Here is a 27987-nt window from a genome sequence, read left to right on the forward strand (position 1 = left end):
GACACGCTATGTAAAATAAGCCAGGAACAGGAAGGGTAAGTATGGTGCCATCTCATTTACACATAGAATCTAAAAACAGATGAACTTCAAGGAACAGTAGAATGGAAATTGCACGTGGTCAGAGACTGGGAGAAACGGCCATGCTAGATAAAGGGTAGAAACTCATAAGACTCATAAGACGAGTAATGTTCTGCTCGATCTGATCTAAAATACTGGGTGGTGTCTACAGTCAATACTGTAGTATATGTACACATGCATATTGACGGGTCTTGCCATTTGTTTTCTAGAGCTGTCAAGCCAAGTTATATCCACATCTGCAGTGCATAATAAGTGACCTTCACAGTATATTTAGCAGCCCTTTAAAATTTGTTTTTGGGGTGTCGGGGCAGGGTTGGGAGGTGGCTCAGGCCATAGAGTGACTGCTATGAAAGGACCTAAAATCAGATCACCCCAAAAACCTGGGCTTAAGGCTAATGTTTATAATCTAGGCTCTGGTTGGGCGAGGACAGGTGGGTCCCTGGAGCTCATAGGCTAGCTAGCCTAAACAATCCGTGCCCTCTAGGGTCAACGAGAGAACCTGTATCAAAGAATAAGGGAAGGAAAAATGAAGAAAGATGCCTGCAATAATATCTGGTCTCACATGAAGGCACACATATGAGTATGTGCACAGCTGCACACACTCATGTGAACATATGCCCCTACACATAGCAATATCTTAAACCTATTCTGGGTCTGGTCATCCAGACCTCAGACTGTTCACAGCCAGCTCTGTCTACATAGCCCCTTCAGCAAAAAGAAGTGACACTTACTAAGGAATATAGTAATTTAGCCTGCATTTCTTTGAATGGTTCAACTGGGCATAAAAACTGCATTTTATATTTCTCTTGAGATTAGTACACACATAGCCTTTTCAAACACTTTTTATTTGTTTTGTGTGAGTATACCTGTGTGCTCGTATAGAAGTCAGAGGACAACTTGCAGGATTCAGTACTCCTCACGTAGGTTTCCAGGATCTGACTCAGGGCCTCAGGCCTTAACAGCAAGCAGCCTCCCCTGCATAGCCGTCTCAACAGGTCCATAACCTTTTCTTTTTACAGGTTAGAAAGAGATCTTGGTCCGTTAATACTCAAAAATTAGCCCTCTGTCTGGCATATCGTCTAAATATTTTTCCCAGGTTTGCATCATATTCTCTTGATGCGTGAGGAGAAGGACTGTTAGGGACTGGGAAGGAAGCCAAAGGGAGGAAGTTGGGATGGGGCACATAAGAGACACGGGGAGATGGACACGGTCAAAGCATGATATATTCATGCGTGGAAATGTCCCAGTGGAACTCTGTAATTCGTACAATTTATATGTCAAGTATTTCAAAGTAGTGGGCACACACGTGAGCTGAGGTGGTTTGGTGTTCTTAAATTTCGAACTTGTGAAGAATCTGCAGACAAAATGCACCGATTTCATGTGATGTTATTTCTGATTCTGAAAAGCCTGCAAGGAAGCTTCATGGCGTTGGAGATGGATGGGCAAGCTGAAGATCGTTCTAGCTCCGGAAGCTGACCGACCCACACAGATCTGACTTGGCCAGGTTTGAAAACTAGGCGACCAGCCATTGAACTTCTCAGTTAGTGATGCAAAGGCTAATATGGCCTCGGGCTCTGATGGCCACGCAAGAGCTGACGTCAAGCCCGCGTGACGTCATCCGCGCTAAGGCGCTGCCTGTCAGGAGCCTCCAAAGGCAGGGAGACGTCACGGGGCTTGGAGGTGATCAGCTTCGGACTCCTTCAGGTCTCTGGCTCCCAAGGCTCTGGCTCCTAAGCTCGGGAGCCACCCCATCCTCTGCCTTCACCACGCCCTCTGCGAGCCCCTGGGTCACACGCCGCCAGCCTGCTCGCCCGCCCCACTGCGGGCACGCGCACGCACGCAGCTGCGCACGCGCGTCGCCCCAGAACCCGGAAGTGCGAGCGGAGCCACGTGGGTGGAGCTGGCGCGCAGGTCGCATGGGGGAGTCTATCCCGCTAGCCGCCCCGGTGCCGGTGGAACAGGCGGTGCTGGAGACGTTCTTCTCTCACCTGGGTATCTTCTCTTACGACAAGGCCAAGGACAATGTGGAGAAGGAACGAGAGGCCAACAAGAGCGCGGGGGGCAGCTGGCTGTCGCTGCTGGCGGCCTTGGCGCACCTGGCCGCGGCCGAGAAGGTCTATCACAGCCTCACCTACCTGGGGCAGAAACTAGGTACCTCCGCCCCGCCCCTACCCCTGAGGAGGAAGGAAAGGGGGTGCGCTCCCCGGTCTGCCTTGGCTTGGGTGCCCTGTCACTCCCAGCGGCGGGCTCCACTCTGCCCAGTTCTCCTCCCACCCCCCCCCTTCCTTCCCTAGTCTGCCGCAAGCCCCCCCCCCCGGCCGGTGACACTGCTGCCTAGGTGGACTGGGCGGATGCTCTTGGCTGGGCTTGCTCCAAACCCCGTGGGTTTACACCGTGCATGGATTGGTTTCATAAGTGACAAGTGAATTAAGTTCTGTGTCCCCGTTCTAACTCACTAGTTAGACCTCACTGCGGTCTGAGGAGCGAAGCCAGGTGATGGAACGAACCTAGGCGTGTTAATAAATATTTTTGCCTGGGCCTCTTATACAGAGGGGAGACCTATCCCCTCTTCAGTTCTTCAGTGCATATTAAGTGAATGAAGGAATGAGTAGATCCTGGGCAGGAAAGGCAAGACTTGTGCAAAGCCTTAACTGGAGAAGAGTTAAGGGACAGGATAGTAAACACTGCTAGCCCTCATGTAAATTTTAACCCTGAAAATAAGACGCAGGAACTCTTTCACTGATTATCACTACAAGAAACAATTGGTTTCAGTCGACAAATACATAAAAGCCAAGGGCTATGCGTTCAAAGTATTCCTTTTAATAATAATGGCAAATGGTAGCTGACTACCAGAGAATTGGAAAGGCAATTGTAATACTTTGGTTTCTTCTTGACCCTTTAGTTATTAAAAGTTCGAGGGCCTTTCATAACTGAGGGACACACATCTTTGGCATAAAAGGAAGCAAGTGTAAATTATATAGAGAGTTGATCCCCTTCTGTTGCCAGATAGCTTACTGAATATGAAACAGTTTGGTAAACTCTCCAGGGAAGGGCTTTCTGAGATTATAAATTCTGTAGCTTTTCAAATGATTGTTACTTAGTTATTGGCAAAAAGTGCTCAGAGATTTCACTCTGTATATTTTTCTCTCTACAGTGTTACTGTGTGCACACAATTGCAATTGCTATTACAGCTTACAGCGTTACCATCCTATTGTCTACAGTGTAGCGAATTGGGTATGCATTCATGGGAGGTGGTGGATCTCAAACCTGAACACCTGCCTTGAATAATCAGATTGAGTGTATACATATCCTTTACTCAAAGCATATACAAATATTCTTTATATGATGCCTATTCATGTATGTATTTGATATGTATCCTATACACACATACACACATATATCATATATATATGATAATAGGCTATATTCTAGCAGTAATATTGAAGGTGGAGAATATTCTGGCAGTTTGGAATGTTTTAGACTTCCTGACTATAAAAAGTGGTGATTGACCCAAGTGTCAGATTCTTTTTTTGTTTGTTTTATTGGATATTTTATTTATTTACATTTCAGATGTCATCCCCTTTCTCCATTTCCCCTCCCTAGAAACCCCCTATCCCATCCCCCCTCCTCCTTTTTGTTTTTATACCATTTTGATTACATGCAAGTATATTAAGGTCAATTCTAGGTTGAGGAACTAGCAATACATTAGATGCAAATAGTCAAGGAACAAGCAAGACAATAAAAACAAATAGTCAAAGAACATTCTTAACTTTTTTGTTGTTTGAGCTTATCCATAGGATTACTGTCCCATATATGTATGTGTATATATATATATATATATAATCTCCAGATATAGAGAATGAGAAAGAGCAGTTGGGTTTCTTAAAGTCAATTTATGGATCAATAAATAAATAAATAAATTTGCACTAAGTTTGAATTGTATGTGCCAGGATTTTGTGTAAAAAGATCTGGCCACCAAGTCTACAAATCTGTAGAAGTCCTTTACTGTCTGACTTGGCTTCTGTGAAATGGCCCTTATTGTATAAAGTGCCGAGTTCTGCTTGAACCTCGGATGTCTTGTAGGGGAGCCCGTCTCTCAGTCCATACTGTGAAACAGCCCCGGGGCTGCAGGGCTGGTCTCCCTTCTGAGTACATGTTCTAAAAATAGCATGTGTAAGTCCTTCGTAACTTAAATGGTAATAGTCAGCATAGGTTTTGTATTTGTATAGTGGTGCATACATGATATGATGATTATCAGAGAATGGAAAACATTGTTACTTAAAGCAGTACCATGTTTTTTGGAAGTCCTATGGTTTTCTTTGTGAAGCATAATGAAACAATGATACGTAGTCTTTAAATCTTTTGAAGCATTGCTTGGGCATAGTGGTGCTTGCCTTCAGTCTGCTCACTCAGGATCCAGAGGCAGGTGTGAGTCTGAGGCTAGTCTGGTCCACATAGCAAGTTCCAAGCCAGCTGGGGTTCTGTGGTGAGACCCTGTCTCCAAAGACAAAACAAAAGGAAACCATGGTCTGAGAAGTCTTTGCAATTTTTTGAAAGTATGATTGACAAATAAAAATGGCATGTACTTAGGCTATCCAGTTGATGTTTTGCTCTGCGTCATGAATTGATGACTCCCACCACCTCACTCTTTCTGCGGTGAGAGAACTTAAGACTAAACTGTGAGTGGTCTAACAAACTTGTAATCTCCAGTGCTCCTGAGGCAGGAGCAGGAGGATGGGGAGGGAAAGGTCAGACTGGGTTACCAAGTGAGACCTTGTCTCAAAAGAAAAAAAAAAGTCTCTGACCTCTGTCTGAAGCTCCAGCAGCTGGTCCTGATTAAATATGCAAGCATGAGCTTTTAAACAAAGGACAGACAGGACAGGAACCGTCCACCCGTCAGTGTCCTGGCTCTATTCCTGAAACAACTGGGTGTGACTTTTATCTTGGCGCCTTCTCTGTGCTTTGAGGACAGAAAAACACTAGTTTGGGGAAAGACAGAGGTTAAAACGTGCTGAGTGGGCAGCAGCGGGGATCTGAGACTGTCATGCCTGTCCTCCCTTTGATTGATTACGGGAACACTTCCTCACACCCTGATTGATAAACCTTGGCACGCTCGGAGGCGACTCAAGAATGGATGTTTAAAAGCCATTACAGAGAAGTCGTAGAGTGAAATGCTTACAATGCTTATTAATGCATTCTTTATGTTTGAAATTTTATGAGGTAACGGTGGAAGCCTTGGAGAAATAACAGTCACTGATAACTAGAACATTCTGGGGGAAAAAAAAATCCAAAACATCAGAATTTGTAAATTGAAAATAACTGGAAAAGAAAAATAAGTTGCGTGTTTCTGATTGCTTCTTCCAGCCAAAAGGAAGATTGGTCCTCATTGGGGCCGAGAAGGCAGAGTGGTCAGGAGATAGGGTTGTTTTGCTGAAAACTTTGAAAAAAGAGACAGAATTAAAAGTAAGGCATTGGTGATCTCTCTTCCACATATGGGTTTCACCTACTGGTGATTGGTGTCGATCGATATTTGAATTTACATTGTATTTCTGTTCCCTTGTGACCTGATGAGTGTAGGTATTACTTTTTCAAAGCAGAGTTCAAGTTTCTGCCCTGGCCACATCCCTTTTTAACAGTGGAAGCGAGTAAACAATGCCATCCATAAACAATGCGGTCACCCATCCATCTTTTGACTGAGGCATTCTGAGCTTAACAGAAAATCTCTGAGCTTTGTGTACATTTGTAGAAATCACCGTTGTGAAGCACTCCTGTTTCTTGTCGTTGTGCTGAAGCCTTGCATCTGGCTCTTTAATGGGAGATCCAAGGCTTAAGAAAATATCCATCTAGCTGGCTCTGTCATTAGAGACATAGTCATGCGCAACTTTTCCAGTAGGTGATACCCCTGCTGTTTGTTTATTGTGACTGTTGTCAAGAACATAGTCGCTCTGATTCTTTTGCAGGGTTTTTGTTGTTGTTTGTTTGTTTTGTTTTGCGTTGGAGCAACAGTTATTTATAACCGATTCTTGGTCTTAATAATTCACAATGTGGTGTGCTTGTATTGTCAGCCCTGTCAGAGCACTGCACACTTCTTCCTCTCCCACGAAACCCCAGTGTGTGCTTCATAAAAGGATGTGTGAGTGTGCATTCTCATTTCCTGGCACAGCCTAAAAGATAAGATTTAAGGATGATGCATCTATGAAGAAGAAACAAAGTGCTCTGGGATACCAGTCCTAACGAAAGTGTTTTATAATCCATGGGTTCTGTTTTAAAAGTACATCTGTGAAAAAGGAGCGTTGTTTGTTTGTTTTTCTTAAATCTAGGGTTTATGTTATATGTAAACGTAACTTTCATTCATCTGTTGTAATTGTCCTCTCTGAGGCTTACTGCATCTGTCTGCTAACCTAGTCCTGGAAGCTTCTGGCCTTTGTATAATCTAATCTAGACCTAGAATGTGTTCAGCCTCCGAGACTTACTGTTGAATAAGCTCATCTTTTCTTGATCTTTCTTTCTTTCTTTTTTTTCCTCTGGCTGGCTGATCAACTCAGCTGTTCTGGCTCAAACTCCTCTCCGAGCTGACTGGGTCAATCTGACTTCTCTCAGCCTCTGATTTTTTGCTCTGATGGTCTCAGTCTAACTCTGGCAGTCTGTTGTGGCTCCTTCTCAGTCGCTGGCTCGTTCTTCAGTGTCTAGCTTGTTCTCTCTGCAACCTGTTTCTGTACAACTGTCCCAGTAAAGCTACCTTCTTCCTCTTTTCTCTACACTGCTCCATAAAAGTCTTGGTAAAACTGCTTCCTCTCCCTTTCTCTCTTTCTCTGCCTTGCTCTTTCATAGCTCCCCTTTCCTCTCTGAGAGTCCAGCATATCCTGTTTTGTCAAATCTTTCTCTGATTCATCACTTTGTCTGCCACTCAATCAGACACCACTTTCAAACACAGATGCTTCCTTCTACAAACTAACTTGACCTTCGTTGTTTGGGATTAAAGGTGTGTACTGAGGGTGTGTCTGTATTCCAGCCTATGCTAAGGGCTAAGCCACACCATAACACAATCTTGGGGTTCACAAGTATCCTGCTAGGGTAATGATGTTTTTTTTTTTTTTTTTTTTTTTGTTTTGTTTTTTGTTTTTTTTTTTTGTTTTTGTTTTTTTTTCGAGACATGGTTTCTCTGTGTAGCCCTGGCTGTCCTGGAACTGACTCTGTAGACCAGGCTGGCCTCAAACTCAGAAATCCACCTGCCTCTGTCTTCCAAGTGCTGGGATTAAAGGCGTGCGTCACCACCGCCTGTTGGGTAATGATGTTCTAAATTAACTTTGAGTGTGAAGTCCGGGGAAATTGTTAGTGAGGAAGACAACCCCAGGTCCAGCACTACACTGATGACTTTGTAGCCCGTGCTCACTTTGATTTGTTCCTAGGAGAACATGGTGGACACAGCTCAGTAAGCCCCACAGGCTCTAGTGTTTTTTCAAGTGGGTGTTGGGAGGTGCCAGGTCCTTGTGGTTTCTCTTCCTTACCTGTCATCTGCTATTGCCATTTGCTTCCCAGGGGGCCAGTCATTCTTCAGCAGGAAGGACTCCATCCGCACCATCTACACTTCCCTGCATAACGAACTGAAGAAGGTGGTGGCCGGCCGTGGTGCCCCCGGGTGGAACGTCTCCTCACGTGGAGGAGCTTCTCCCCCACCTGTCAGAGCAGCTCTGTTTCTTTGTTCAGGCTCGGATGGAAATCACAGACTTCTATGAGAAGATGTACACCCTCAGCACGCAGAAGTTCATCAACACCGACGAGCTGGTCAGCACCTTGGATACCATCCTCAAGAAGTACAGCTCTCGGTGAGTGTGCAGGCCGTGACAGCCTGTCAGCCCCACACAGGCTCTGGCTTTCCCTCACTCTTAGGAAGGTTTCTCCTGGCTGCCCGTACCCCGTTTTGTATGTGCTCATTAAACAAGAGGTGTGCATTCAGCACTTTGGGGTTTGGTTAACAGTGCTGTATGGGTGCGTCTCTAAGTCATCAGGAAAAGGAGAGCTCACACAACAGAACAGCTGCTCTGTTCACGGGGCCTGGTGGCTCAGTGGGTAAGAGCGCCCACTGCAAGCAGGGATCCCCGACTTTGCAGCCACGTAGAAGGCTGGGACCACTTATGCACCTGTAGTGCCAGTACCAGATAAAGGTGTTGTAGACAGGAAGATTGTTCATGTTCAGCAAGAGATCCTGTGCCCAAGGAACAGGGCAGAGAAAGAGAGAAAGAGAGAGAGAGAGAGAGAGAGAGAGAGAGAGAGAGAGAGAGAGAGAGAGAGCGCGCACGCAGGGCGCCCGACCAGCCAGTAGTCTAATAAATGCTCTCTTCAGAGAAACAGCCTGGGAGTTATCTCTGCTACTCTCGTGTGGTTGTGAATATGTGTCAGAAATTCTTCCGTTTGTTTTTATTTCCAACTCTTAGTGAAGGCATGCGTCTGTTATTCAGGAGGACAGACTTAAGTGTTTTGGAACACCAAAGGAATTTGTAAATGGCCAGTCTTAACTTAAACGGTGTTGCTCAACTGGAAAATTGCTGTTATTTGAAAAAACTTACTCCTTGCAAAGAGACAGCTCGCTGTGATGTGCTGCACGCTGCCTAACCCTGGATCCAGTCCCTAGAGAATTGTAGGGGCTTAAGGACACCTTAGCCAGCTGAGGTTTATGTTGGCTTCCTTGGAGCCTAACACAGCAGGTACTGCTTGGATGAGGAAGCTCTCCTTTAAAATAGATCATGTTTGGATGCTTTGCCTGCATGTATGTATGTACACCACATGCATGCCTGGTGCCTGTCGAGGCCAGAAGAACTGGAGTTACGGGCAGCTGTGAACTACCGTATAAGCACTGGGTATCGAACCTGGATCTTGTTGCAGAGAAACCAGTGCTCTTAACCTCTGAGCCACCTCTCTGAAACTAAGATTTCAGAGATGCAGAGGCTCAGAGATGGCTCAGAGGTTAAAAGTACATACTGCTCTCACAGAGGTCCTGTGGTACCAGGTTATGGAATGGGTAGCTCACAACCACCTACATCTTAGTCAGGGTTCCACTGCTGTGAAGAGACACCATGACCACAGCAGCTCTTATAAAAGAAAACATTTCATTGGGGCTGGCTCACAGTTTCAGAGGTTCAGTCCATTATCATTATGGTGGGAAACATGGCAGCATCCAGGCAGACATGGTGCTGGAGAGAGAGCTGAGAGTTCTGCATCTTGGCAGCAGCAGGAAGAAAGAGTGACCTCTTCCTGGGCCTGGCTTGGACTCCTAAAACCCCATTGCCTATCCTCCCTCCTCCCAGTGACACACTGCTTCCAAAAAGGCCACACCCACTTCAACAAAGCCAGATATCAACTAAGGCAATGCCCTGTGAGCCTATGGGGGCCATTTTTGTTTAAACCACCACAGCCTGTAACTCCAGCTCCAAGGGATCTGATACCTCTGGCCTCCTCGTGCTTCCATATTCATGTATGTGTAGCTCCGCCCCCCCTCCACTTAAAAATAAATCTTGAAAAGACAAGAAAAATTACAAGCATTGTATGACGGACATCGTTACTGTATTGTTACCAGCAATTCCATTTCATATACCCTGAAAAGGTGACATGGAGTTGTTTGCTTAACAGGTGGGTTTTTATAGTATATTTATGAACACGAACCAATACCAATAAGGCTGTTGAAAAAGCAAGGACTGGAGAGATAGCTTAGAACCCACATGTTGGCTCATACCCATCTGTAACTGCAGCTCCAGACAACCTGATGCCCTTTTGGCCTCTGTGGGCTTCTGAATCCACATGGTGCACATAAATTCACCCAAGTACACACACACGCATAAAAGCAACAAGTGAGAAAACAGACTCTGCAGTGAACACCTAGATGTCCTTCATCCAGCCTCACATCTTGTTAACATTTGGCATGCTGGCTTGCTCTCTCTGTGTGGATAACTTTGTCTCTGAAGAGAGAACTAGGCTCCTAATTTTACCTTCCTAAAAACTCAGCTTCTCTGCTTCCAAGAACCACACACAATCATGGCAGTGTTCATTCTCAGAACATTTCACATCAGTCTTCTTCCATCACATAATATATAAATCCCCGTGCATGTTTCCCAGGTTGTCCCCCAAATGTCTTCCACACTTGGTGGGTCGTAGAGTAGATCTGCTAGTTTCTTTTGAGGAACTTGCATACTGATGTGATTTTGCCTGATACATACCTGCAGAGGTCACAGATGCTCAAACATGTGTCGGCATTCCTTCCTTCTGTAAGGCTGAAGACTAATCCCCTACACATACGAACTCCCCTTTAAAGTTTAATCACCTGTCATTAGACATCTGGGTTGCTCCTAGCTCTTAAGTGTTCCCAACTTTGTGCATACTGACCCAGTGAGTACCATCCTCTCTGTGGCCTGCACAGTCACTCAGTCAGAAGACTCCCTTTATACTGTTTCTTGTCTCTCATATAAAATGTTTAAGTTTCTACTTTGTATATGTTATAAACATCACTGCCTTCTATGGAAGGTTCTAGAGGCAGACCTCACATCTTTGCACAGTAGTCCTCATTGGTCACTAAGTACTCCTGCTTTCTGTACTTTCTGATCCCCACAGTCATCTTGTACCTGAAATTTAACACCTTCAAGAAGTTAACAACATTTAAATTGGATGCTTGCACTTGGGATTCAGTCAAGTGTTTATAGAGGACCTGAGTTCCGTTTCCAGAACCTACATCCAAAAGGCAGCTGGGCACGTCATAGTGGCTCCTGTGCTTATAATCCCAATGCTGACGAGGTGGGGACAGGTAGAGCTCTGTGCCTTACTGGCCAGCCGGCCTGCTCTGCTTGGCAGCTCTAGGCCAGCGAGAAACTTTATCTCTCTTTCTCTAAAAAGGGGAGACCACATTCCTAAAAGATGACACCCAAGCTTGTGCCCTGACCTCTACATTCAGTGCACACATGTACATATGTGCACATATACAAAGTAATGTGTGAGCACTGTGATGAAATTACCCTGTGCCACCCAGTGGGAGGCATGTGTCGAAGTCGGTCCATCCTGAATAAGCTGCCAGACAGACGCCCAGAATGGAGAGATGCTTTCTCTTAGCTTACACTCTGATAGATTGTTAATAATTGTTCCATTTTATTCTTAGTTGTTAATCTCGTGCCATGTATAGTTTATAAGGTAAACGATATCTTAGCTATGAGTAGGAAAAGCCCATGTATGTCAGGTTCATTATTGTCCCTTAGGGAGCTTGGGACATAGGCCATATGGAGCAGGCAGATTAGACTGTCCTCAGTGGGTAGATAGCTAAGAACTAGCAAACTAGTGGCACTAAGTGAGAAAAGGTTGCAGATTTCTTTTATTGCAGTAAAATAGACATAACATAAAACTTCCCATTTTTAAATGTGTATTTGTGACTTCTCTCATAAATTTGATCGGCGTACTTTTGGAAGGCACTTCTCAGAAAGGGTCTGTGAAGGACAGAAGTAGCATTCTGAAGTTTTGAGTCTCATTACACAAATGTCTGTTCTGTATCTTTCTCCCCTCCCCCACGCTTTCCTCTTTTCTTTAGTGCCAACGCTCTCCACAAGTTGTCAGCAGGGTCCTGTCTCAGAACTTCCAGGCTTACTGGAACCTTGACTTAGTGTATGCTCGTGGATCTCCGCCACTGAACAGATCGGAACACAAGTTGAGCTATGAGGTACCGGTGGAGAGGAAGCCAGGAAATGATGTCATAAAGCTAATGTCCGTGTTGGGCAGCCTGACATGATGGATGCTTAGCTTTTCTTGAGGTGAAAAATAGCTTCCTCATTCACACACATCTTAATAAGTGTTGACTATTATTCCTTTATAGTGTTACAAAGCACCTGCTCAGACTTTCTGAAGGTTTGTTTGAGAATTATGTCCTTTGAAGCAGAGTGTTGGCTGTAAGTGGTGATCTCCTGTGACAAGGAGTAGGAAAATCAGAGATGGCTCCTCCTTGTGATTTTTTTTTTTAAATGATTTTTTTTTTTTTTGATGCTGCAAAAGTGAGGAACATTTAGTAGAAACTGTGCTTGGAATTTGGACTTTGATTGTTTTCCAGGTTTAGCAAAATCCAGTACAGTACTCTCTTGACACTGAGTTGCCAGCCAGCCTAGCAGTCATGAGGCGTGGCACTGTAGGTGTCATTGCAGGTGACGGTTGGTAGGCTAGTAGACATTGTAGTGCGTGGCAGGTGAGCTGTGCTGGTCAGCAGACTAGGGCCACGACGACTTGTGATATTTTAAAATTAGGATGGGCTGATGAGGTCACAGGTTCAGGAGCATCTGGAGTAGGGTTTTCTGCCAGTATTATTCCGTTAGCTTCAGCTGTCAGCTTGCCACAGCCCAGAGTCATCTGAGGGGCTATGAATTGGGGGAATGTCCAGCTCAGTCTACACGTGGGCGTGTCTGTGGTATATTGCCATAACTGATGATAGATATGGGAGGCCCATCCTACTGTGGGCTTGCCTAAGTAAGGGGGCCTTGGCTACATAAAAAAGCTGTCTGAAGAGCTAGAGAGAAGGCTCAGTGATTAAGAGCACTTACTGCTCTTGCAGAGAACCTGGGTCTAGTTCCCAACACTACTCACATGATGTCGCACAGCTGTAACTCTAATTCCAGGGGATCCAATGCTGTCTTCTGACCTCTACAGATACAGAGCATGCAAGTGGTGGACATAAATTCAAACAAAACACATGCATAAAATTAAATAAATTAAAAAAAAAAAAACATGACAAACAAAAAACCAAGAGTTGCTAGTACTGGGGGCCTGCCCTAGTTTGGGAGCAGACAGAATTCTTTAAGACAGTGACTCTGCAGAGGAGACCCAACAGTAAAAGGAGCATTGAGGAGGAAGAGCTGTGCTCTCACCTGCTCTCATATATATATATATGGCTTATACATATTATATACAAATAACATGTATGTTATATATATAACATATATATATATATGTTACAAAATATCAAGATACATTGTATATAGTAAAGGGTAAATTTACATATGGGTGTAGTACTTGCTTTCAGTAAAAAGTGTCACTGTAGCACAAGGTCAGAAAGTTTAAAACACTTTTTGTAAGGCAAGTGAAAGTAAAATTGTAGTACTATCTTGACATTGAAATAGTATATTTTATTTATTTATTTATTTTTAATTACATGTGTAGGGGAAGGTATGTGCATGTGAGTGCAGTAACCCACGGAGGCCAGACGAGGGCATCAGATCTGCTGGAGCTGGGGGCACGGGGTTGTGAGGCAGCTGATGTGAATGCTGGGAACTGAACTCAGGTCTACGAGAGTGAGCGCTTGGTGCGCCCAGCCCTGAGCATCTCTCCAGTTTCTGAGATGGTGTACAGTCATAATTTCACAGGGGCGGGAAACAGTGGGGGAGGGAGGGCCGAGGACAAAACCCAGAAAGGCATGAATGTCAATCACTTTGAGTAAGGATCAGATTACTCAAGGGTGGAAATACCTTCTTATGGATTTGTGAAAGTGATTTTTTAAAAGTGTTAGATATTTTGTGGCAAATGAATTTATGAATTTAGACGGTCAACTGCCATTTTTTTAAATTAATTTTTAAGGTTTCATTACAAAACAAAGGGTTTCATCTTGACATCTTCTTACATAAGGAGTCACTTTTCTTTACCCTCCCCCACTGCCCTCTCCTGGCCTGTGCCCGTCCTCCTGCTAGGTGGCACCTTCATTGCATGTATCCACTGTGCTGTGCCTCCCCTTGGCCACCATTTGTTTTTAACCATGGTTAACTATGAAGGGGATTTGGGAGTGGAATTGTTAGTAGTTGTCTGTTAAATGCTGTATCCCTTTATTTAATGCCTTTATCTCTTGAGCTTTGGGGTTATAGTGTTTATATTTGTCTGTAAAATGGGTCATTTAACACTAAAATAATTTATCTGTGGATATCAGATGTCTCAGAATTGTTTTTTAGTTGCACACCCTGAAAAGAGGATTCCTTGTTCTGATGATAATCTTAACAGTTCTCAGAATGAATAAATGAAGAATTACAGTCAGTATAATTTCTCCTTAATTTTGGATAGACGTTAGTTACTTTCATTAAAAGAAAACTCACAACATTTAGGTTATTTTCCTAGGAGAATAAAATGAAATGCTCAAGATATACCAGAGTTCTAAAAATGAACCAGCCTAGGCTCCGCCTCTTTCTGCCCCTCCCCCCAGCACACTGAGGCGGCCCTTGTAGCGCTTGGCTGGCAGTGCGTTTGGCAGTGTGCTGTTGCTGTTGTGATATCTTGAAGGGTTTCTCAGTTGAAGTGGCGTTTCCATTGATTTCTGCCCCTCCCCTCCTCTAGATTTCACCACCCCATCCTCAGCCCTCTGGAGAGCAGTTTCCAGCTGGAAGTGGGCGTGCTCAGTCATCTCCTCAAGGCGCAGGCTCAGATCTCGGAGTGGAAGTTCCTCCCTTCCCTGGTTACCTTGCACAACGCTCACACCAAGCTTCAGAGCTGGGGCCAGACCTTTGAGAAGCAGCGGGAGACCAAGAAGCATCTGTTTGGAGGGCAGTCCCAGAAGGCCGTGCAGCCCCCACACCTCTTCCTCTGGCTCATGAAACTCAAGACCATGCTCTTGGCCAAGTTTAGCTTTTACTTCCACGAGGCGCTGAGCCGACAGACGACCACTTCAGAAATGAAAGCGCTGACTGCCAAGGCGAACCCGGACCTCTTTGGAAAGATCTCCAGTTTTATCAGGAAATACGACGCTGCCAACGTGTCCTTAATTTTTGACAACCGGGGCTCCGAGAGCTTTCAGGGTCATGGCTACCACCACCCACATTCCTACCGAGAGGCCCCTAAGGGAGTGGACCAGTACCCCGCCGTGGTGTCTCTGCCCAGTGACAGGCCCGTCATGCACTGGCCCAATGTTATCATGATCATGACAGACAGAGCATCCGACCTGAACAGCTTGGAGAAAGTGGTCCATTTCTATGATGACAAAGTCCAGAGCACCTACTTCCTGACCCGCCCGGAACCCCACTTCACCATCGTCATCATTTTTGAGTCAAAGAAATCTGAGAGAGACTCCCATTTTATTTCCTTCCTCAACGAGCTCTCGCTTGCCCTTAAGAACCCCAAAGTGTTTGCAAGTCTGAAGCCTGGATCCAAAGGTTAGCAGGAGCTTGCCCAAGGATTCCCAAGACTGGACACATTGTTCTTTGTTGAGTAGTTTGTGATTTGAATTTATGTTAGCTCATGCTTCTTTCAGAGCGGAGCTAAAGACAGATCCTCCCTAATCATGTCGCACAGTTCATTAGCAATTAAGACCAAGGACGGAGTCTCCAAAGAGTAGTCTAGAAGAACCATGGTGACTGAATAAATCACCATGGTCCAGTGAAGGAGTATCAGCATTTTCTGATTCCCTGTGTTCTATGTTGATTGAGTATTTATTGGTCTTTCATTTCTCTTTCCAGATTTTATGTTGTTGTTACTATTCTGACCTTTGTGCCCAGAAGCACTTGCTAACCTCTGTTCTCTCTCTCTGTCCCTGAGGAGAAGTGGGGAGAAGATACCAGATGGGGTTGTTTTCAGTTTCACAGACACTAGTACCAACCAGGTTTACTAATTATCTAGTTAGTATTATACTGCGAATAGAATCTTGGTGAGAAATCTCTATCAGGTTATGAAGTGGGAGATGACAGGTGGGTACTAGTCCTTACAGGAGTTTAACAGTCACAGGTCCTTTGTAGGTGACCTCCAGCTCCATACGCATCAGTCTTTACCTTTAAAGGGTTTGGAAGTCAACTGTCCAAGTCAACCCAAGCCATCTTCAGGGTCTTATTGTTGCTAGCCGGATGTTACTTCTCTGCTGAACTGGGTTTGCATCTGACTCCACGGCCCGTATTCTCAGGTTTAGAAAGCACGCAGCCATGTGTTTGTAACCGTGTCTTAGTTTCTCTCATAGCACAGTTTATGAAATCAAAATGACAGACTTAATACTTTGTGCTTGCTACACAAACCAGTTCTGCTCCATAGTCGGGTCGTCAGGTGAGTCCCGCAGCGCCTCTGGGCATGGTTTCTTGCTTCTGGAGATTATGTTCAGAAGCAGCGCCAAGCTTCTCAGCACAGGTTACTCTGTCCTTCTCCTTCTGTGTGCTCACAGGAAAGCGGATGGAAAGAAACCACCAGGAAGAATTGAGCTGTTACTGCTGCTGGGTTCATCCCTTGGAGCTCATGTAAACATTCTGGTCAGATCCATGCTTTCCTTGTGATTGTGTGGATCTGTCTGATGGATGTCCACAGAGGCTCCACAAGGCTCAGGCAGGGCCATGGAGCCCTCCCAGGCCTCCTGGTCAAGTGTGGTCCACCTGTACCAGAGTCCACTTGCCAATCATCTGCATCTCCCACTTTCAGATAAACTTAAGCCAGTTGTCTTTAAACAGAGGGTAGTGATTTACTCTGCATTTTCTCCCGTTTCTATTCAAATATGAACAAATTTTATAATATCTACCTTACATTAAAAAAAATTTGAAAACATTAGGAATTAAAAACCAAACCATTTTTCTTCTTTTTGTGTTTGCTGAGAAACTGAAAAATAATCCTTGGTATGTATTTTTGGTTTTTTTCTGACTAAAACCACCATTAGCCTTAATGATGTGGCTCCCCAGGTACCTAAAAGAATATATAGGCTTCAGTAGACTATGGAGGGATGTATAGAAAACATATATAAATATATATTACTTAAAATGGTCAAATATATCATATTTGAATTGTATATTTATTTTTAAACATATTTTGAGTAAGAGGTATTTACAAAGAACAGGAAGCAGATTGAATATTAAGAAAATCTATGGCAACAGAAGCTCTTCAGTCCCTATGCAGTGTCAGTATCGGCGGAACCTCGAAGATTAGTACTGACTCCTTAATCATTTCTCAAGCTCCTCAATAAAGTTATATATATATATATATTACATGTATGTAATTTTTTTCTGATGAAGCAAATTGTATTGTATATGAATGTTTGTGGGGTTCTTCTCCGAGAGCCTCCTCAAACTGGAGGGCTGGGTTGTGGGGCTGGACAACTACGTCACAGCACAGAGGGTAGGCATCCTCCCTCGGGTATGGGAGATGCCAAGCTGAATTCGTCATTTCTTGGACACAGACTTCTTAGGTTTGGCAGGGCTCTGGTCCTGAGGGTCACTGACTCTTCCTCCTCTGCTTTTTCTAGCTTAGTTTTTCTTCTTGGCCAGGCTTGTCTGCTTCTGTGGAGCCAGCCTTTTGACTTGTTTGACAGCTGTCTCCTCTAGGTTTACATCCACATCCCCCTCCTCCCCGTCCTCCCCCTCCTCCCCCTCCTCCCTCTTCCTCTTCCTCTTCCCCTTCCTCCCCAGGCAGGTCTGAAGTCTTGTGACATTCCTGACCACTGAGGAGCACAGGTCCGGATCCAGAAAGCAACTAGAAAATCATCGGAGGTAAAAACTCCACATAGGTCATGGTGACCATAGGCAGAATACAGGCCTTCAGGGAGGCAGTGGTGACTTAAACACACAGATATAAGACACCCATATTTTGGTTCAAGTCAAGAAAAGTGACTTTTATTGGGATTTGCTCCCTGGATGCAAGGCTGAGATGTACATTGCCTGCTTTGCTGATTGGAGTAGAAATGTGTACATTTCCCATGCTGCCTAATTCGACATTTATTTCTAAAGCACAACCTGTTGAGTTCTGGGTAACTGGAAGTGTAGCCAACTCCCTTAAAAGTGGTGTATTTTTAAGGTGCTGCTTGGATAGTGGCTGTTGAATAATGTTTGGTCAGGTTGTGAATCCCTAGGCTGTGAACTGGAAAAGTCTTGTTGGGGTGCGCTCAGCCCTCACACACACCTTTACCTCAAGAGCTTTCAGTAAACTGGATTAAATAAAGTCAACGATAAGTCAAGAGGCAGAGAAGCGACCAGCTGACAGGGAGTGAGCGCAAGAAAACCTAGGAAAGAGGAAGGGAGGTCTTTGAGTTGAAGGGTAAGACTCTGGAGAAGGAGCTTTTTCTTTCTGGGATGTCGGTGGAGTAGGAAGGTCAGCTGGGTGCTCTCCCTGCCTCCTGAGTCTTCATTTGGTAACTGGAATGTCAGGGGTTTTTTGTTTGTTAGAAGAACAAGTGGATGAATCCTTAACAGCTCTGTCCTCTGTGAGGCCCAGCCTGGTATCTGACAGTGTCATTCTAAGGAATGTGTTAACATGAAGCTAGACTGTTAACAGTCCCAGCCCCTTTGGACACTGGAAGATTTTCCTTTCAAGAAGGAAATGGGACTTCCCCTGCCAGCCCTTAGGTAATCTTTAACATACATCTGTCATCAAATCTCACAGGCAGTTTGGAGGGTCCATCACTTCGGCATGTCAGCTTCTAAGCTCGGCAACTTTGTAAAGTGGGGCCAGGCACACATGGGCTGCCTTTCTCGCGGGCTAGTATGGGGCTGAGAAGGCCGTGTGGGTGACACTGTGTTGGATATGGACTGGAAAGTACGAATAAAAGGTTAGCCGCACTTCCTTGACTTTCGTACAAGTCTCTGTTCTCTTCCTTCTCACCAAGTCAGAGGAACCCCTGTGCTTACACGGTGGGCAGGGAAATGCCTAAGGACACACCCACTATTCAGATCTCCGTTTTGTTCCTAGCTTTTATAGTTGATAGTGTCATTTCAGATCTGTGCCGCTGGGCTCTTATTGGGCCTCCCTGTCAATAGGACAGGTGTGTTCGAACTGTCACCTGTCTTTCTACACAGGTTTTGTATGGCAGAGGTTACAAAGCGTATTCTAATTACAATCCCTGCATTTATTAGCTGGAATATGTATCTACAAAGAGACCCATCTTCAATTACTGGCTCACCTTGGCATGTAGGCAGTTTGATTTCGGACTGTTTTACCCCACTCTGCTTTCGGCACTGCTGGGGATTAGACTCAAGACCTTATGGTGCCCGGCAAATGCTGCATCTCAATGGTATGTCTCCAGCCCTGTTTCACCTTTAACAAACAAACAAGTTTCCTCCCAACTGGTGCTGGAGATTGAGCCCAGCTTCCCATATGGTCAGAGGCTTAGGTTACTGACACTGTAGTCCCTGACCTAAAACAGCTTTAAAAATAGTTCTTAGAGGCCAGCCTGGTCTACAGAGTGAGTTCCAGGACAACCAAGGCTATACAGAGAAACCCTGTCTCGACAAACCAAAAAAAAAAAAAAAAAAAAAAAAAAAAAAATATGTATATATATATATATATATATATATTTTATTATATTATAAATTATATTTTTATATTATAATATATCTCAGTGCATAATGTATGTGTATATATATATTTTTTATTATATTATAAATTATATTTTTATATTATAATATATATATCTCAGTGCATAATGTGTATATATATATATATATATATATATATGCATGTTTGAGGACACCATGGTGGTTTTTTGTTTTGTTTTTATCTTTAAGAAATGGTTCTTTATATTAATAAAGATTTTTTTTCAGTTTTCATTTCTTGGCATTATAAGTAAAAATTTTCTGTTTTTTTTTTTGTTGTTGTTTTGTTTTTTTTGTCCAACACATTTCATGAACCTTTGTCCTCTCTTAAATTCATGGCCTCTTTTTCTTTAGTTGTATGTGTGCATGCATGTGCATACACACACACACACACACACGCTCCTACATATATAAATACATCCTGCTTGGTCCATTCAGCATTGCCTAAGTGCATATGATTTCAGGGCTGAGCACTTAGGCTTGGAAACCACCAGGCTCTTCTCTGAGGAAGACCGTTTCCCCCACTCTCAGCATTCCTTTAGGATTGTTTTTCTCTCTTAGGTTTAAGATTTGAAACAACAGGGCCATTTCCCTCTTGACACAGGATAGGTTATGTAAATATTATGGGTTTCCCCTTCTTGCTTCTGGCTAATTTTCTCTCCTTTGTTGGTACCAGTTCCCCCTGTATCTCCCCTACATTTCTCCTCTGTGCCTTACTTCCTGCTTTCTTCTGCTAATCTACTTTTGTTCTGTTCTTCTCCCCGACCCCTGACTTTCAGGGAGCTTGAACATGCCCCAGTGATTTGACCCAGTCTGAAGAAAGTCACATCTGACAGTTACCATTTTGAGTTTTATTAATTAATTAATTTATTTACAACTACTTGGTCATTTTCCGGAAGACAGAAAAACAGAGGCGAAGGTTCATGTTGACACTAACGGCACAAGTATCATTAGGCCTTGCCTCTTCATGAACACACACCCTTTAGCTACAACAAAGCAAGATTGTATCTAGCAGATAATTTGTCAGAAAAATAGATAATTTTGGCAGAAAAAGCTAATTAAAACAAAAATCTTTCCAAGCTGTGATTGCAAATCTTGGTTGTCAACTTGACACACCTGGGAAGATGAAGCTCAGCTGAGGAATTGCCTTCATCAGATTGGCTGGTGGGCATATCTGTGGGGTATTTTGATTGCTAATTGACATAGGAGGGCCCAGCTCATTGTGGGAAGTACCATCCCCTAGGGCCCAGCCCACTGTGGGCGGTACCATCCCTTAGGGCTCAGTCCACTGTGGGAGGTACTATTCCCTAGGCAGGTGGGTCTTGGCTGTAGCTGAATGGGAGCTTGAAAACAAGCCAGTAAGCAACATGGTCTCTCCTCTTAAAACTCCTACCTTGAGCTCCTGCCCTGGCTTCACTCAATGATGCGCTGAAACCTGTAAGTTAAACACTTTTCTTTTCAAGTTGCTTTTGGTCATGCTGTCGATCACAGGAATAAAAAGCAATCGAGAACACAGTTATTTTGCAATATATTTTAAAAAATTTAAAATTACACACATAGTATTTTTTCCCTAATTGGTGTATAAAAGCATTAAATTAGCCTCTAATATTTTCCTTTAAGAAAATGTTTGAGAAACTGGGCTTTCTTCCTTTCCAAATGAGAAATTAGAAGCTTTCCCAGGTGACCCACCTGCTGCAGAAGCCCTGGAGCAGAGTGATGTAGCAGTTTCTCTTCTATTCTTCCACTGGGTTCCTGTCGAGGGTGTAATTATTTTGTGGCCCTTTGACTGATTTCTTCTAAGTAACTTCTCCAGAGGAAGTGAGTCAGAAGAAATGGGCTGGACAGATGTGCTCTTCTGTTCCTGGAGACATCTCTGGTTCTGTGTAAATCTGTACGGTTTCGTTAATGGTCGCACTGTGACTTGGCTGCCTAGTTTTTCAGTCTGCTTTGGACAGCAAGGAGTGTTTATGGGGTGCTTGAAATTGAAAACCATATGCTATTTGTATGATATCTATGCTGGATAACGGAGGGAGGCAAATGGCTGCCCTTTTTGGTAGCTCTACCTGATACCGGGGGTGGGACTCTGAATGCTCGCTCAGGGAGGGTCCTGAGAGCAACTACATTGGAGCATACTCTAAAGGGCTTCTCGGCATTGCAGCTGTGACTGCAGGTGCAGAAATGATCAGTGGGACCCGACAGTGGGTGGAAGATCGTCCTTCAGACTTTTGCTAATTTGTCCCTAGGGATAATAATTTCGCTTTTCCTGGTCTTGAAATTTCCGAGTGGTTCTGGAATGCAGTTATATTTGACCCAAGATTGCAGCATTGCAGTTTGTTGACTTACATCAGTGAGGGACACTCCAGTTCCTCTGGGCTCTTCCTGGTCTCTGTGGCCCCAGGCTAGGCCAGTGTTAGGGCTGCCCCAGAGCAGAAGCCGATAGTGTGTGAATGGCTCCCTTCCAGTGCTCATCCTCTCTTCACTCACTCACTCACTCACTCACTACTCACTCACTCACTCACTCCTCACTCACTCACTCACTCACTCACTCACGCAGTAACGATTGAACATAACTAATGCTAAGGTTGGGGATATAAGGATAGCACACTCCAAGCTCAAGCAGTCGGGCAGCCTGAGGCTGGGAGAGCCTGTAACCAGTCAAGTAACAAATAGCTCTCAAACTTGTTACACTTGCAGATGCCCTTCACATTTTGTCAGAACTCTTCCTCTCTGTTAGTAGAGAAACTTCCCTCTGGACCAGTGGTTCTCAACCTTCCCAGTGCTGCAACCCTTCAACATAGTTCAAGTTGTGGTGACCCCCAACCAGAAAAATAGTAATTTTGCTACTGTTGTATTATAGTCAGAATGCAAACATCTGTGTTTTCTGATGGCCTTAGGTGACCCCTGTGAAGAGGTCTTTCTACCCTCAGGTTGAGAAACGCTGCTCTAGATAATGGATTCAGAGTCTGTCAGAATCCTTGGTGTGAACAGCACAGTGTGAGAGCAATGCCGGAGGTCCCTAGAATTTGTACTTCTGGGAAGTTTCCAGTTACTACTGATGTTTCAGGTCAAGGATTGGACTTTTCTTGATCATCACCTTGCCATCTTTGCCTAAAAAAAAAGTTTCTCAGTGTATAATGTGTGCTATAGTTTGCCAATAACACCACTGGCATGTTTATTTAATTTAATTTATTTATTATTATTTTATTTATTTATTTATTTTTGGTTTTTCGAGACAGGGTTTCTCTGTGTAGTCCTGGCTGTCCTGAAACTCACTCTGTAGACCAGGCTGGCCTTGAACTCAGAAATCCGCCTGCCTCTGCCTCCCGAGTGCTGGGATTAAAGGTGTGCGCCACCACCGCCCGGCCGTTTATTTTATTTTTATTTTGGAATTTGTAGGTTTCTTCCTTCTTCCCTCCCTCCCGCCTTTCCTCTCTCCCTTCCTTCCTTTCTTCATTATTTCTTGGGTGGGGAACCTCTTTGAGAATCCAAACTCTTTAAAGCAACTACAACCAAGACATTTTTTAAAAACTCAAAAAGCAACATTTTAAAAAAAGTATAATTGCAAAATGTATTTTGCAAGTTCTCGAATGAGAGTGTGTTGGGATTATCGAGTAGAGGGGACAATGAAAGCAACGAGCTCCCCAGTTGTGCCTTCTTTCTCTCTAGGCACACTTAGCTTCTCAGGACAGCAGCAACCCGAGCTGTCATGCACTTACTGTAAACTGGCTGTTTGTAGTGTTTTCAGTGGAGGATTTGCCGACCACTCTTGTTGAAGCAGATACTCAGGCCCCAGACATGAGTAAGAAACAAGACAGTCATTTCCACCGAACCTTAAAATGTTTATGTGAGTGAGTGTTTCACTTTACGTGGCTGCATGTGCACCTCATTTGTTCTCGGTGCCCTCAGATCTCCTGGACCTGGAGTTACAGACAGGCTGAAAACCACCACGTGGATCCTAGGAACCAAACTCAGGTCCTCTGAAAGAGCAACAAGTGCTCTTAATTGCTGAGCTTGAATGTTCAGCTCTCAATTGAAAGGGAAAGCCCCATCCGCTTCTTGTTTCAGCCAGAGATGGGTGGGGGCACCCTTTCTTGGTCACTGCCAGATATGGGTGGAGGAGGAGATGGGTGGAGGAACCCATCCTTTGTCACAGCCAAAGATATCTCAAGGTAAGCTCATCGGGCAGTCTATTCTCTTTTCTTGTAGCAGGCTGTACAGTGCAGCCATGGTGGGTAATAGCACCTGAGTCCTGTTATTTGGTCTACTGTGGTAAACAAGGTCTTTCAGGCCTGCTCAAGCCTGGGGGAAGGGCACATGCCTGGTTCCATTGGAGGCCAGAAGAGGCTATCTGCTCCACTGGAATCGGAGTCACAGACAGTTGTGGCTGTCACGTGGCTGCTGGGGATGCTCCTCTAGAAGAGCAGCTTTGAGAGCCAAGCCATCTCTCTCTAGCACCAAGGCTGTAGGTTTTCCTCACTGAAGTTCATCAGGCTCCGGCTGAGAACCTTAAATCTGGGGAACTGACTCTCAAAGTTGAGGTTGTAACTCAAGCATCCTGACGTGACATGCTACAAGTGATTTCTGTTTGTCGGTAGGCCACCAGCTTTCTTGGGAATTACCCCAAGGATTGTAGTTTGAAAACCACTAGTCTTCAAAGCTAACCTCTTAAACACCTTTACGTATTAAAGCCTCTGCCTCCTTAGACTCTAGAACACCCCCTTTTTAATTGCTCTCCTTTGTCTTTATTGGAAAAACTGTATCTCATCATCTGCTTCATACCAATACCATGGCATTCATCGTAGTACTTTCCAGTAGGGTCACTGGGGTAAAATGAGCCTGCATCCACAGTGGACTTCAGCCTTCTAAGATATTCATGGTCCCGAGGTGCTCTTCTAATACATGGCTTATGACTCACAAGAAAGGAAGACAAGGGAGGAGACATAGAGACTAGAGTGGAGAATCTGTCTGGGAAGTTGACCAGTGGCTTAGATGTTAGTCATGCAAAGCAGTGCTTGGCTCATGCTCTTCCTCTTAGTGCCCTTCCTTTATTCTGATTCAAAAACTTCCGTAGAAGGGAAGTAGGCTATATTCAGGCCCCGCAGTGAAGATTCAGGATAACAGCCTTGTGGCATATGGCAGCTCCATGATGTAAGCGATTCGGTCACTGGTTCTTAGAATGGTGGGAATCCCAGAGTACTTCTGGATTTCCCAACAAAGGCGTTGATGGTGGGTGTTACCCTGGGGTTATGATAAAGATGGGATAGATACCTGTGGACTTTATTACACCTCAGCTTATTGACACCTGATTAGACCCTCTGCACATTGAAGTCCTCTAATGTGAAGTCAGTGTAGAACAGTGGTTCTCAACCTGTGGGTTGTGACCCCCTTGGGGGGGGTCACATATCAGTTATCCTGAATGTCATGTATTTATATTATGCTTCACTATAGTAGCAAAATTACAGTTAGGAAGTAGCAACAAAGTAATTTTATGGTTGAGGGGACACCACCTCATGAGGAACTGTACCGAAGGGTCATGACATCAGGAAGGTTGACCACTGTCCTAGGAGAAGACACTGGGTAAGTGTTGAGCTGCAGGAATCTAGTTTCACCCCTAAGGCCTTTTAACCCTTCAGATGCCTCCTACTCCCTCTCCCTCCTCTGTCCTTCCCCTCTCCTCCATTCCCCAAGAACTAGGATGTTAATAACATACTTTAGCGTCTGATCTACAGGCAATCTACAGGTTCCTTCTAAATTGAAAACCCCGAGTCTCTAGCAAACAGACTCATGGTAGGACTATTTCTCTACCATATATGGAAACGATGTCTGTGCCTTTGTGGGACCTGTGCTTTAAATCTTCTTTATTGGCAGAGATGTCACCTCTGTGAGGCAGTGACATGCTCTGAGGTTTCAGTTCAGGCTTGTTCTGGCCTGATATAAGTCATCTTCTGAATTGAGAAAATGAGTCTGGCAACAAAGTGGTCATTATCACCATGCCGGTGGATATTTGTGTAGTCTTTCTTTTTCTAAGTGGCTGGGAAGAGAGTACATGGATCGGTTAATATTCATCTCTCTGCCTGTGGGAATTCCTCTTCTGGGTCAAAGAGTTCCTTTGAGTGATCTATTTCAGTAGCTCCTGCGCACTATCTGACACTATAAAAAGACCTGGGTCCTTACATGTTCTGAGTTATATCTGTTCTCTTGGTACTATCTGTGCCCCGATTTCATTCCTGTGACAGTTTAAACAGAATTGGTGCTGCTCCTGCAGCTACATGGGGGACAACTATTACAAAATTCCTTCTAAAAAGGGAGAACTGAATTTTCTCTGGAGACTTAAAACCAACCTTCAAATAAAACCGGTCTCCAGAGCAGCACGCAGCCAGGTGATCCAGGAGGCCTGGTGAGTTTTCTGGCTTTATCCCTCCAGGCGAACCTCTCCTCCTGTGTCGTGTGGATGTTTCACATAGAGTTTGCTCCATAACTCACCTTCTCCCCAGCGTTCTGGGTGATTGGCACACATTTCTGCGTGTATGACTAGACCATCAGAAACTGTGTCTTACCCCTTTTTTCCTTACTCCCTGACATGGTACCCGGGCACCATTAGTGGAGTTTGAAATCTTTTTGAATCTCATATACAGTCAAGTTTCCTTTACTGTTAACCCAACCCCAAGTTATTCCCATGTATATATTGAAACTAAAATCATATAAAACTCATTTGGGAGCAAAAGAAACAGTACACGGTATGTTGGTGCATGGCTGAATGACTGAAGGTTGTGTTTTGTCATGACTACTACAGTGTGTGGTCAGGGATATGAAATCTTGTCACTCTCAGTCCAACCCCAGACTCCTTTTATGCTTCTTCTCTGGCTCTCTCTGGGTCATGAGCATAGCTCATGCTGGCTCCTTGTCTCAGATGGTTTTTCTTACCCCTGTCTTCCATCTTAACCCACACTCCCTTTCCCCTGCTCACCCCAGTCATCCTTTGTCAGGAGTCCCCAGCCTGTCCCCTGCCAGCGTTGCCCAGTCTCCTTAGACAAGGACTTGGTGGCTTTGCCCTGGAGCCTTGATGGTGAGTGTAGGTGGATGGACTTTTGTCCCCAAGTTACTTCCTTCCTGTCCATCACGTAAGCTTCCAGTGTCTCTGCCTGTCTTTGTTAACATTGGCTTCTCCAGCCCTTCGTGCAGAAGCTGGCCCATCCGGCACACAGCAGCGGCAGTGCCGTGGACTGCTTGGGGCTTGTGGTCTCTACTGTTTCCATCATACGACAGAGCAATTCCATTCTTGGATCTAGGTGTGTGGCATCTCCTCAGCCTTGTATAAACCTCGAAGGGCAGGATTGTCGTCTGTCTCCTCATGTGCACTGAGCATTTATGGCAGGTGCCGTGGAGTATTTGCTGAGTTCATAGAGGCATCGAGGAAACTTAACGGTCTACTGTACGTGATCGGAAAACCGGCGTCAATGAAAGTCACTTCCCATCCACAACTCCCCACCTTCTGCCAGGCCAAATTATCATATTCATTGCTTAAGAGTTGGGTGCTGCCCCACCAGTAGCTTCTCCATTCGTATTTCCTGAGGGCCCACAGCTGGGCATTTTAAAATATCTTTCCCAGTGGTCCATTCTGATTAAAACTGTGACTAACTAGATCAGAGACCTTCAACCGGCGGTTCATGACCCGTTTGGAGACCCCTCTATCTCCAAAAATATTTACATTATGATTCATCACAGTAGCAAGATTACAGTTACAAAGTAGCAATGAGAATGATTTTATGGTTGGGGGTCACCACAATATGAGGAATAAAGGGTCAGTGTTAGGAAGGTTGAGGACCACTGCCCTAAGGGAAGGGTTCAGGGTGGGGGTGGGACATTCAAGGCATCTCTGCTTTTAAGAGCACCCTAGGAATGTCTGTGAATACACAGATTGCTTTGGGCAAGTACATGGAAGACTATAAGGTGGGAAAAATGTCTTTCTTTAAAAAGCTCAACAGCTTCAAGCAAGAACAGGTTTTAAAATAAGACAGTGGGGCCAGGTATGATGGCACACACTTTTTAATCCCAGCACCCAGGAAGCAGAGTGTACTGGCTGGTTTTGTGTGTCAACTTGACACAAGCTGTTGTTATCACAGAGAAAGGAGCTTCAGTTGAGAAAAATGCCTCCATGAGATCCAGCTGTAAGGCATTTTCTCAATTAGTGATCAAGGAGGGTCACTTGTGGGTGGTGCCATCCCTGGGCTGCTAGTCCTGGGTTCTATAGGGAAGCAAGCCAGTAAGTAACATCCCTCCATGGCCTCTGTATCAGCTCCTGCTTCCTGACCTGCTTGAGTTCCAGTCCTGACTTCCTTTGGTGATGAACAGCAACGTGGAAGTGTAAGCTGAATAAACCTCCCCAACTTGCTTCTTGGTTATGATGTTTTTTTTGCAGGAATAGAAACCTTGACTAAGACACAGACACAGGTGGATCTCTGAGTTTGAGACAAGCCTGGTCGACCTAACAAGCTCCAGGTCAGCCACGGCTCCAGAATGAGATCCTGTTTCACAAAACCGAAAATAAAAATGAAAAATAACCATAAGACATTGGGGTGGAAAGGATGGCTCAGTGGTTAAGGGCACTGGTGCTCATGCAGAGGACCTGGTTTGGTGGCCAGAA

The 27987-nt window shown here is 44.6% G+C and overlaps 1 protein-coding gene across 1 annotated transcript; it reads left to right on the forward strand.

The window, feature by feature from the left end:
- The first annotated feature begins 1936 nt into the window (after window positions 1-1936).
- Window positions 1937-17024, forward strand: Kics2 (KICSTOR subunit 2). Its single transcript, XM_076920364.1, is given in 4 exon segments — window positions 1937-2229; window positions 7618-7712; window positions 7714-7904; window positions 14413-17024. Coding segments are annotated over 4 exon segments (1338 nt in total). The 5' UTR covers window positions 1937-1994; the 3' UTR covers window positions 15230-17024.
- The last annotated feature ends 10963 nt before the right edge of the window (window positions 17025-27987 follow it).

This window comes from Arvicanthis niloticus, chromosome 22 (genome assembly GCF_011762505.2).
Source record: "Arvicanthis niloticus isolate mArvNil1 chromosome 22, mArvNil1.pat.X, whole genome shotgun sequence".
Taxonomy (NCBI): Eukaryota; Metazoa; Chordata; class Mammalia; order Rodentia; family Muridae; genus Arvicanthis; species Arvicanthis niloticus.